The following is a 12,310-nucleotide window of genomic DNA, read 5'->3' as shown; positions in this document are numbered from 1 at the left end:
GGTAACGAGAGATAAGCTCAACATTCTGCCGTAGCTTTTCTTCCAGAGTACTTGCTTATCAAGTGGGAAGGACAAGAAGCTAAGAATAAACCACTGGAGCTTTTAGGAGTCTTACAGAGCTAGAGACAAAATTTGGAGACATGAGGAGCCAAGAGCTTACCAGGAAGAGAGATTAATCAGAATTTAACACTCAACTGAATTTCTGAATGAAATTCTGAAGGTGTATAGAACAAGGATCTAAGAAGTTACACAGAAAACTTCTAAAAAGCAAGAATGAGTTCAAGAGAGTTCAGCATCCTTTGGGAATTAAGGGGTCCTGGTACATACTCCAAACTCTAAGTTGGAATCCTACACTCTACTAATCAGGGCAAAACAAGATGACACCAAAGCCAACTGCTATCCAGCCTTCAGTCAGCTCCCACCAGAGAGGAGGGACACTAAACCCTTTATGGAAGAGGGTATTGTACTCAAGAATCACTACAATTTTTTCCAATGTTCAGTATCAAATAAAAAATCATCAGGGATGATAAGAGAAAAAAACCAAGAAAACAAAACCCAGGAGAAGAAAAACGAAAAGTAGCGGAAAGATCGAGATCTTCTGGGAAAAGGACTTAATGTACAAGAAAATAGAAGGAAAAGAAAATGGAAGAAAAGAAAGAATTTTACTAGAGAAATGAAGCCTACCCCATCCCCAAATTTGGAGGAAAATTACTAGAACTGAAAAGCTGGAAGAACTCAATGTGTGGGGGCTGGCACTGTGGTGCAGTGGGTTAAAGCCCTGGCATGCAGGGCCAGCATCCCATATGCGTGCCAGTTAAGAGTCCTGGCTGCTCCACTTCCGATGCAGCTCTCTGCTGTGGCCTGGGAAAGCAGTAGAAGATGGCCCAAGGCCTTGGGCCCCTGCACCCATGTGGGAGACCCAGAAGAAGCTCCTGGCTCCAGATCGGCTCAGCTCCAGCCGTTGCGGCCATCTGGGGAGTGAACCAGTGGATGGAAGACCTTTCTCTGTCTCTTCCTTTCTCTGTAACTGCCTCTCAAATAAATAAATAAAATCTTTAAAAAAAAAAAAAAAAAAAAAAAAGAACTCTATGTGTGGATATAACAAGTTACACATGGATGGTCAGCTATGCCTTGAGGAAAACTTACAGATTTAAATTGCCACTATTCTTTATCTCAAATGATATGTAAGGTACCAGGGATAAAAAGATACATGAGACATCTTATACAATAAACTTTTGGAGAGTTTATGATATAATCATATTACAGAAGTCTAAAAATTTCTAAAAGAAAAGGCATATAGCCAACAGTAATTGAGAGGTCATCCAACTATCTTCCAGGAAGCTTCCAACACTGGCAATACCTTAGGGTTCACTCAACCCCCTTACAAATACTGATGATTATAAGAGTGCTTTTCATCAACTAATTAGAATCATATAAAAGTATTCAGCCTCCATGGCTAACTATAAGAGGGCACTTCAAAAAATTTGTGGAAAATAAGATAATGCTATTTCCACAAATGTTTGGAAGACACTTTGTACATCTAGAAATGAAAGCTTATGAGAGGCTTCAAAAAGACCATAGAAAATTTCCAGTATCTTTTAATTCCATTTTTCCACAAACTTTTGAAGTCCCCTAGTATTAAGATTATAAAGTAAGAGAATGAACATAACTATCTTCCTAAAGCTATATATAATTCAGATAACAAGAAAACAACCAACAAACAACAGCATCCCACACCAGAGTTCAATTCCCAGCTCTAGCTCCAGTCTACAACTTCCTGCCAATGTGCACCCTTGAAGGCAACACGCTATGGCTCAATAATTGGGTTCCTGCCACTACATGGGAGACCTGGATTAAGTTCCAGCCTCCTGGCTTTAGCCATGGTCCTTGTGGGCATGTGGATGGAAACTTGTAGTATCTATGTTTTTCTCTCTCTGTAACTCAAAATACTTTTTTTAAAAAAGGGTTAACTCTTGTTTCAGAAAGAGAGAGATATTTCTCCAAGAACAGGGCATTAATGGTACATACTCCACCAATTAAGTGTCAAGATACTATTATGCATGGCACCAGTACACTTATTTCTAACAGAACTCATCTATCTGGAGTAAAGTGAGAAATCATTACCTGATCTGTAGGGAATTTCGGCACAGTCACCTTCCACATCTGGGCTTCCCTAGAGATTGCCTTTTCCAATAGGAAAGACAATCTCTGGTTTTCCAAGGGTCCTGGAAACTTCATGATATCCTTTGGAGCTGCCTGCCACCCAGCTTGATGTAGCTACCTGTAAAATCAAACATAAATAATATTTTTAATTTAATTACAGAATATAGCAATATATGCATATAAACATGTTAGTACTTATTAAAACAATTCATAAAACAAAAATAGGAATGTTATGAGGTAGTGAAAGATTTTATAGCTCTTTAAAATGTCATTATGGCCGGTGCCACGGCTCAATAGGCTAATCCTCCACCTAGCGGCGCCGGCACACCGGGTTCTAGTCCCGGTCAGGGCGCCGGATTCTGTCCTAGTTGCCCCTCTTCCAGGCCAGCTCTCTGCTGTGGCCCGGGAGTGCAGTGGAGGATGGCCCAAGTCCTTGGGCCCTGCACCCATATGGGAGACCAGGAGAAGCACCTGGCTCCTGCCTTCGGATCAGCGCGGTGCGCCAGCCGCAGCATGCCAGCCGTGGCGGCCATTGGAGGGTGAACCAACAGCAAAAAGGAAGACCTTTCTCTCTGTCTCTCTCTCACTATCCACTCTGCCTGTCAAAAAAAAAAAAAAAAAAGTCATTATATTAAAATGTTATAATTATCAGTCATCTGAAAAATTCTAGCTTTAAATCTGAAATTCAGTTATACAGTTGTCCAAATTTTCTTCTTAAAAAGCTAATCTGAATCAGGGACAGTTTTTTCTTCATTAAAAAAAAATATCAGTGTTGGCATTGGCTGCTCTGCTTCCAATCCAGCTCACTGCTAATGGCCTAGGAAAAGCAGAAGATGGCTGAAGTACTTGAGCCCCAGCCAACCATGTGGGAGACCAGGATGAAGCTCCTGGCTTTGGCCTGGCCCAGCACTGGCTGTGGCGGTCATCTGGGGAGTAAACTGGAAGACGGGAGGTCTCCCTCTTTCTCTGTGACTCTTTCAAAATAAATAAACCTTCAAAATAAAATCAATTACATCCTACTCATTCCCACTTCTTCAGTATGAAACCATGTCCTTAAGTATGACACCATGTATTCTTCCAATTCAGTGTCCACTAGCCACACTTGGCTATTTAAAGTTTAAGTAGACAAAAGTTAAATATTCAACTCCTGAGTCACACTAACCCATTTTAATATTCTTATGTGGCTAATGGATATTTGGACAGTACACAAAAGGAACATTTCTATCAATGCAGGAAGTTCTACTAGTCAATGTTGATCCTAGGAAGCTTAATAGACAGTGCCTGCTCTCTAAAATAAACAGCAATTTCATGAGCAGCAGTCAGCATCAGTGCAGGATAACAGAGTGTCCAAAAAGATTTTTTTTTTTTTTTTTTAAAAAGGAAACAATACCCTTGAGAGGTTTGATTGTGGGTAACAAAGTGTATTAAAAAGCTGTAGAAGGGACCAGTGTTGTGGTGTAGCAGGTAAAGCCACTTCCTGCATTTCCAGCATCCCTTATGGGCGCGAGTTTGTGTCTCAGCTGCTCCACTTTCAATCCAGCTCCCTGCTAATGGCCTGGGAAAAGCTGTGCAGAAGATGGCCCAAGTCCTTAGGCCCCTTTATGGGAGACCTAGATGAAGCTCCACGCTTCAGCCTGGCTCAGCCCTGGCTATTGTGGCCATCTGAAGAGTGAACAAGCAGATGGAAGATATCCATTTCCTCTGTAATTCTTTCAAATAATTAAATATTTAAAAAAGAAAAAAGAAAAAAAGCTGCCTGCTGAAGAGGCTAGAGTTGTGGTACAGATTAAGCTACTGCCTGTGACACCAGCATCCTACACGAGCACAGGAGCACAGTTCCAGTCCCAGCTGCTCAGCTTCTGATCCAGCTCCCTGCTAATGTTCCTAGGAAAGCAGCAGAAGGTGGCCCAAAGTAGCTGGGCTTGGGCCCTGACCCATGTGGAAAACCAGATGGAAGGGCCGCTGTGGTATACAAGATTGAGCTGTGGACTGTGGTGCCAGCATTCCATATGGGCACTGATTTAAGTCCCAGCTGCTCCACTTTCAACCCAGCTCTCTGCTAATGCATCCAGGAAAGCAGCGGAAGATGGTCCAAGTACTTGGGCCTCTGTACCAAGTGGAAGACCTGGAGGAAGCTCCTGGCTCCCAGTCCCGCCCCAGCCATTGTGGCCATTTGGAGAGTGAATCAGTGGGTGAAAGCTCACTCTCTGCTTCTCTCCCTGTATCTCTGCCTTTCCAAAAAATAAATAAATCTTAAAAAAAAAAAAGCAGAATGTGAGAATAAATATAATACAATATTTGCATAGCATAATAATAAATATGTTGATCAAGGATTTCAACAACTGTTTCCATAAAAGTATGTTGGGACATAAGTATGAGTGTTGGGAGAGTAGAATGAGACCACATCTTCACATTTCACTGTAGAAAATCTATAAATACTTAAAATTGAAACATCAAAAATCAACAACAGGGCAAGCTATTTGAAAATATGGTCTTTAATAACAAAAGAAACAAGTTACAAATGAGAAATGGTTAGCTTCTGAGGAATAAGAAAAGCTACTGCAGCAGGGGAATACTATTTTCATTATAAACCTCAGAAGTAAAACTATTTTACTTTTTCAAATATTTACTGGTATTTCAGATTTATGGAATCTATTATTTTTTTAGATGTGAGAAATTGAAATAAAAAGTGCCAAATCTAATTTTAATCTGTACTTAGGAATTTTTGTTAAAAACCTCAAAATTAAAGAATTCTTTATGCCATTGGCTACAATCAGCCAGGCGGTTCACCAGGATCCACCAGCCTTTTCAACAAAGCACCACAAGTAACTGCCATTTGTGACTGCTTTTCCCTTACAAGGCTTCTTCTGAAGGTTACTTTTCAGTGATATAGATAGGGAGAGAGGGACATATAGAACAGAATCATGCAAAGAGGAGTAAGATCAATCTACAATTAAGGAGTGATCCCTGTTCTCCAATCTCCTAAAACTAAGGCCTGTAGAATAAGTCTTTCAAGAATTTAGATGCTGTAACAACTTTTTTTAAAAACAAAAACAAAAAAAAAAACAAGGGAACTGGCCAAAGATACCACAAGGGAAATTATGTAAAAACTTCTGAGATGCAGTGAAGTCAGTGCATACAAGGAAATTAATACCTAAAAATGTCTGTATTAAGAAAGAAAATTTCAAATAATCTTCCACTTTAAGACAATGGATAAAGAATAAGCTACCTCTAAAGTAAGCCAGAAGCAAGGAGATAATAAATGTTAGAGTGGAAATTAATAGAGAACACAGAGGAACAAAAATCAATGAAACCAAAAATCATTTGAAACTGAAAAACCTTCAGCTAGACCAGGAAAAACAGAGAAGACAGATTACTAAAATTAGGAATCTAAGTAGATATTACAATCTACTTAGGAATAAAAAGAATTATAAAAGAATCTAATGAATAACTGTGTGCAAATTAGTCCATTTAGATGAAATGGACAAATTCCTAGAAATATGAACTACCGAAATTGACTTAAATAGAAAAGATGAAGAGCTGTATAAGAAATAAATAGATTTAATTAGTAATTTAAAATAAAATTGTCAGGGGCTGAGTTGTGGCACAGCAGGTTAATCCACTGCTTAAGATGCAAGCATCCCATCATGAGCATGCACCAGTTTGAGTTCCAGCTACTGGCTTTTGCTTCAGCTCCCTGTTAATGTGTCTGGAAAAGCAGTGTTAAAACAGCCCAACTACTTGAACTCTGCCATCCACATGGGAGACCTGGATGGAATTATGGGCTCCTGGCTTTGATCTGGCCCAGCCCTGTCTGTTGAGGGTATCTGGGAAGCAAACCAGCAGATGGAGGATCTCTCTCCATCTTTCACTTCTTGTCACTCTTTCAAATAAATAAAATCCATGCTCAGATGGCTTTACTGGTTTAGTCAATCAAACATCCACAGAAAAATATCAATTTCTCATACACTCCTCCAAAAAAAGCAGAAATCTTCACGACTCATTCTATACTTTTTAAGAGTTTGTTTTTTTGTTTTTTTTTGTTTGTTTGTTTTTGTTTTTGACAGGCAGAGTTAGACAGTGAGAGAGAAAGACAGAGAGGAAGGTCTTCCTTTTCCGTTGGTTCACCCCCCAAATGGCCACTAGCCAGGAGCCAGGTGCTTCCTCCTGGTCTCCCATATGGGTGCAGGGCCCAAGCACTTGGGCCATCCTCCACTGCTTTTCCGGGCCACAGCAGAGAGCTGGACTGGAAGAGGAGCAACCGGGACAGAATCCGGCGCCCCAACCAGGACTAGAACCCAGGGTGCTGGCGCCACAGTCAGAGAATTAGCCTAGTGAGCCATGGCGCTGGCTTTCCTGACTCATTCTATAAGCCAAGTTACTACTATGTCGCTACCAAATAAAATACTCATTATTAGCAAACTGCGTATTATTAATCTCTTCTGAATAAAGATGCAAGATTCCTCAACAAAATACCAGTAAACTAAACCCAGCAACATAAAAGGATTACACATCATAACCAAGTGAGATTTGTACCAGGAATGCAAGGCTGGTTTAATATTCAGAAATAAACGTAAGTAACACCATATCAATAGACAAAAATCATTCTTTGCTCATACTAGGGAATCTAACAAAGGAAAAGAAAAAAACAGCTCAAATCTCCTTCAAAATATAGGATATAAGTAATGCAAGTAAAAGATATTAAGAATGGGTGGCATCTAAGAATGTACTAGATTAAATGGGGCTACAAGAAAATCAAAATGCAATACCTAATCCAGCCAAGGTTCCTGTAAAGGAGGGAGATAAATGCTGTGAAAGTAATTCCTAGGTCAAAAGTCAAATATATCAATGCTAAACTTACTAAAATTGAAGACTGCTGTGATCCTGTAAAACAATATCCCTATTCTTAAGAGCTACACATTGAAAAATGGAGAGGGCTCTTAAGATATGCAACTTAGAAAAAATGAAATATGATAAAACATTAATATGTGAATACAGGTAAAGGATTTAAGTTTGAGATCGTTTGCAAATGATTAATATAAAAAAGAAAAAAACCACATAATTTATGGAAGCACTTACATCAATGTATTTTTAACATTTTTACAGGACTAATGGAACAGATACTATGACATAATGGAGAAAGCATAGCATGAGCTTTATCTCTTTTGCTGACTGCACATGCCTGGTTTTTTTTTTTTTTTTGACAGGCAGAGTGGACAGTGAGAGAGAGACAGAGAGAAAGGTCTTCCTTTGCTGTTGGTTCACCCTCCAATGGCCGCCACGGCCGGCACACCGCACTGATCCAAAGGCAGGAGCCAGGTACTTATCCTGGTCTCCCATGGGGTGCAGGGCCCAAACACTTGGGCCATCCTCCACTGCATTTTTTTTTTTTTTTTTTTTTTTTACAGGCAGAGTGGGCAGTGAGAGAGACAGAGAAAGGTCTCCCTTTACCGTTGGTTCTGGCCGCTGCAGCTGGCGCACCGCGCTGATCCGAAGCCAGGAGCCAGGTGCTTCTCCTGGTCTCCCATGCGGGGCAGGGCCCAACTGCACTCCCGGGCCACAGCAGAGAGCTGGACTGAAAGAGGGGAAACCGGGACAGAATCCGGCATGCCGGTGCCGCAAGGCGGAGGATTAGCCTATTGGGCCACGGCGCCGGCCATGCCTGTTTTCTAATGTGTGAAAGACTGAGTTGAATCATGAATTGTTAAGGAATAAAATACAAACACTTAAAATATAACACTACTCTGTTTTAAGTAACAGAATTTTATAGTTGTATCTTGTTACTGTATGCCCACTGCTGGTCACATCCAGAAAAAGAACTCTTTTTTTAGGAACTAAAAAAGACAATTTTGATTTGCATAGTCCACACATATCTAATAAGAGTTTCACATTTCTCCTTCCATTCTTGTCATTGCTTCTTTCGCTCCTTTCTCCATGCTTATCAAATAACTTAACATTTGAGTTAATCGTTTATAAAATGTTAATCATACCCACATTCAAGGCCTCCTGTTCTAAGGAAATGTACTGCAGAGAGATGGGTATACAATATAAACAATTTCATTACTATATTATGTAATTATCACAATGTCATTTCTTGCTAATAATCCTGTACTGGTGCTAACTTCTGGATCTTCCTTCCTTTCCAAAGGAACAAGGATTTACTTACGTGACCATATGAGAACCTCATGTTCTGCTCCTTCCGTGACTTTATGTACTCTTCGTCTGAATGCCTTTTTGATCACTGTTCTTTGAACCTGAAATGTCTAGCTCACACATTCTTCAAGTGTCTCAATCTGTGAATAGTACACTCTAAATGGTACAACTGGGACCTGCCTTGCTACATCTGTAATTGGACATAATTCAAGTTGTGCATTTAATTACTTCACAACGATCATTGGAGACCTACTTCTATGAACTGTGAGTTTCTGAATGGCAAAGACTAACCTCCAAAATTTAACACTATGCCTTAGCAATAATAGCCTACACCTGTTAAGCACCTACAAGTAAAAGTATTCAATCTTTACTAGTTGGCCAGCTATTGTTCAAAGTGCTGTGCCAAATTAATCCATGTAATCCTCATTTTAAAGATGAAGAAAAATCGACAGAATGGTTAACACTCCTCACTTAGAAAGTATTTTACCATCAGGGTAAAACATGAACACACTCCCAGCATCCAATCGTGACTAAGACACAGTCTAAGCTCCTGGGATGCCACACTGTCACGCGACCTCATTACCTGTAACTCCACATCACCCGCAGCACCGCTCCAACAAGCTCATGCTCTACTGGTCTGCCCTGGATCAGCATTAAGAAACTTCCCCTGCAGGAGCACACGCTCTCTCACTCCTCTGGTCCCAGGTTAGCTCCTCTAAACTCTGTCCTTTCTTGAGCTATCTGCCCGCTCCTTTATATTCCATCTGCCACAAATGACCCAGGAAAAGTTAGAGCAGCAACCACTGTTACCCTCCTCAACAAATCCACTCGCAGGACAGAGACCGCACAGCCTTAGAGTCACTCAACTCTGGTCGCCAGATTCGAGGCGAGTTACCTAAAGGGCAGGTTAACTGCAAGGGTAAAACGAGACTGCCGCGGCGTGCCTGGCGGAGAGCGAGAGCGGGCCTGGCCGGTGATGCGCCCATCCGGCGTGGCTGCTCGGAACGCTGAGCGGCTCCCGAGGGCAGAGTAAACTCCATACACATTTTAGGCCGGGCATTCACAGCCTGAACCCTCCTTGCTTCCCGACAGGTAACTTTCCCGATGCTGCTACCCAATTCTCAACTTCCACCGAGAGGCTCGGCTCCGCGGGGGCCCTTGGGCTCGCCCTAGCAACCTTGAGATCTTCACCGGCCCCTCGGGGTGCAACTCCCTTCTCCGCGGCCACGCACGGGGCGGGCCCCCGCGGCACTGGCGCGGGTCGCCCCATCCCTTCGGCGTCCACCCCGTCTCCCAAGGGAAGGCATCCCGAGGGGTGCGCCCAAGTCTGCAGGCGGGGGCGTGTCCCGCTTTGTGCGTGAACCCGGGTTCGCGGAGCCCAGATCCCGCTCCGGGGCAGCGAGCTGCCGTCCCTACAAAGTTTCTCGCCGACGGAATCACAGGTCAGCCCGACCAGGCTGCCGGCAGGTGCCGGCCGCTCGCGGGCGGGGACGAGCAGCGCGCGACACCCGGCGCTCCCACTCGGGCGGCGCGCGCGCGCGCGCGGGCGACGGTTGGCGGAGCCGCGCCGAGCCCCCCGCCCCCGCCCCCTCACCTTCTCCTCTTCCTCCTCCTCCTCCTCCTCCTCCACCCCGGCAGAGCTGTAGGCCTCACAGGGGTGACGCGGGGTCATCCGGGGGCCCCGTCACCGCCTCATTCTCCTCAGCGCGCGACGTCGGGGCGCGCGGGACACGGAGCCGGCCGATGAGGAGGGAGAAGAGGGGGAGCGGGGCACGGAGGGCGCAGGCACTCGGGCGGGACACACGCCTGCGGCCGGCCAGGCGCTCAGCGAGTTAGTTCCATGGTGACCCTGGACGTGAGGCCGCCGCCGCCGGTCCCGCTCCTCCAACCGCCGCCGCTGGTGCCCGGGTGAGGAGGGGGCTCCCTCTCGCCATAGGGCGGCGGGGGCCGGGGAGAGGCGGGGGGTGAGGCCGGCTCTGCCCCTGCCCGGGGGAAGCGCCTCCGAGGGGAAATGGTGAAAGGGGGGAAGGGGAGAAAAAGGGAGAAAAAAAAAAGGAAGGGGAAAGGGGGGAAAAAAATAAGAAAAAGCGAGACAGAGGCGCTGCCGCGTCTGCTCGAGGGGAAGGCTGGGGAGGGAGGGGAGGGGAGGAAGAAGTGCCGGCTCCCTAGGCTCCGCCCTCGCGGACCGATCCCTAGGCGCGCTCACTCCTTGTAAACAACAGTGACGTGAGCCCGCCTCCTCCCTCTCTGCCGCCTTCTCGTTCCAAGAGACATAGAGCGAAGTCCAGTAAAAAGTCGGGCTTGTTGGAGAAGGGCAGGGGAAGGGGTTGGCGTTAGCGCGGGAGGAGGGAGGGATTCTTCCGTGGGCTCAGACGAGCCCAAGATGCGCGGACTCGTTTTCCTTGAGGAGCGGAAGAGTTCCTCGGCGGCCGCAACATGACGTCAGCGGCCCCAGCTCGCTAGTGGAGGCGTGTGGCGGCCGGAGAGTGCGCTGCGCATGCGCGCCTGGCAAGAAAGCGGCGGCCGAGCCGGACCCCGGGGCTGGGTTTCTGTGGCTCTGCGCGTCCGCCGGACTTGGAGCTGCCTGGTTTCATCCGACGTCACTTGGCACCTGGCGTGTGGCGAGAGTTTAATTGGGAACGGGCTGGTGATCTGCTGTGCAGCGAGGTCTGGCAGTCTTTGTTGACCTCGTAAAATAACAGTCAGGTGGTGTTTTGTTACCGATGACGTGTTAAGTGGAGTTGGGGATATTTTTTTCTGCTGCCACATCGTGTGTAGGTGGAGGGAGAGCCTCAAGCGCCTTAGAAAACGGAAAACGGGGGTGGGCGCCGTGGCACACCGTGGGGACAACGGTTCGAGTCCCAGCTGCTCCACTTCCGATCCAGCTCCCTGCTAGGCGTCCTGGAAAGCAGCTGAGGATGGCCCAGGTCCCTCTCCCCCTGCACCCCTGTGGGAGACCCGAGGAAGCTCCTGGCTTTGGCCTCGCCCAGCCCTGGCTGTTGAGGCCAGCTGGGACGTGAACCAGCAGACGGAATCTCTCTCTCTCTGTCTCTGCCTCTCTCTAACTCTGCCTTTCAAATAAATAAAAAAAAAAAAAGAAAGAAACCGGTAGAGCTCATGTCATGGGTGCTGAAGGCCGTATTTAAATATGGTACACGACACCGCAGACGGCTGGGATCCTGCCCTGTAACCTGTCAGGAGAATTATGTCTGCTTAACCAGCGGCTGGGTATTTCAGAGGTTTTACGACCAAGTCCTGGATGAGTGAGTGAGGTGACGTAAATGTTTTTATTTAAGGTTCTTGCACTCCAAATGGTAATATTTGTTCATCTTTTGTTTGATTATAAAAAGGATATGTAGTAAAAGAAAGCTTTGAAGGAGAAAACTAGAGGGTGTGACCTTAAACTCAGCCATTTATTAAAATAGCCTCATTTCTGTTTTCCATTTCTGTCTTATACGTGCCCGTTTTAACTGTAAGTGAAAAAATATTGAGCTATTCAGTGGGCAGACGCTTGCACACCCTAAGCAAACGAGGACAGAAAAAGCTCCTGCCTTCCTGGAGTTTGCAGTCCTAACACCCAACAGAGCCGTTTAGCTAATTAGCCCCATCGAAAATCACCCAGGGCCTCGGTTCTCTTGCTTGGGCGAACTTCCCTTCCCTCGAAGGTAAGCTCACAGATGGCTGGGATCTGCCCCGGCCGATAGCAGGCTCTCCGTGTCCGATGGCTGACGGAATACACAATGAGCAGTGTGAGCAGTATCGAGCTGCAAGCTGCCTCCGCTGGGATATCGGAAAAGGTTTCTCAGAAGTGACATTTGCAAGGAGACTTGAAACCACTGGGCAGAAAAAGCGGACAAGAAAGCAACAGGGCAAAGGCTGTGGCGCTGATAGTCTCAAAATCTAAAGCAGGGTGACTGGCCCTGGAGAGAATTCAGTCTGGCAAGCGCTGAGGCCAGGGATGGCAAGGGACAGATCTAAAGGACGGAACAGGGAG

At 45.6% G+C, this 12,310-nt stretch overlaps 1 protein-coding gene and 1 long non-coding RNA gene across 4 annotated transcripts in view; one reads left to right on the top strand and one right to left on the bottom strand.

Moving 5' to 3' along the window:
* The window catches only part of CCNI (cyclin I), a 32,298-nt gene extending 21,800 nt beyond the window's left edge, over positions 1–10,498 (bottom strand). Inside the window, exons 1-2 of one of the 3 annotated variants that reach the window (XM_051820202.2) lie at positions 9,911–10,498; positions 2,125–2,281 (exon numbers count right to left, since the gene is read on the bottom strand). In XM_051820202.2, coding sequence (XP_051676162.1) covers positions 2,125–2,238 — 114 coding nt within the window. In that variant the 5' untranslated portion in view covers positions 2,239–2,281; positions 9,911–10,498. The remainder of the gene's footprint in view (positions 1–2,124; positions 2,282–9,910) is intronic. The other 2 variants (XM_051820204.2, XM_051820205.2) reach the window with 2 other exon arrangements.
* LOC138843550 (uncharacterized) overlaps positions 8,893–12,310 on the top strand; it is a 31,419-nt gene continuing 28,001 nt past the window's right edge. Inside the window, exon 1 of the long non-coding RNA XR_011378388.1 lies at positions 8,893–9,758. This is a non-coding gene — a long non-coding RNA (uncharacterized lncRNA). The remainder of the gene's footprint in view (positions 9,759–12,310) is intronic.

Source organism: Oryctolagus cuniculus, chromosome 8, assembly GCF_964237555.1.
Source record: "Oryctolagus cuniculus chromosome 8, mOryCun1.1, whole genome shotgun sequence".
NCBI lineage: Eukaryota > Metazoa > Chordata > Mammalia > Lagomorpha > Leporidae > Oryctolagus > Oryctolagus cuniculus.
This window is presented reverse-complemented; position numbering and strand designations above follow the sequence as displayed.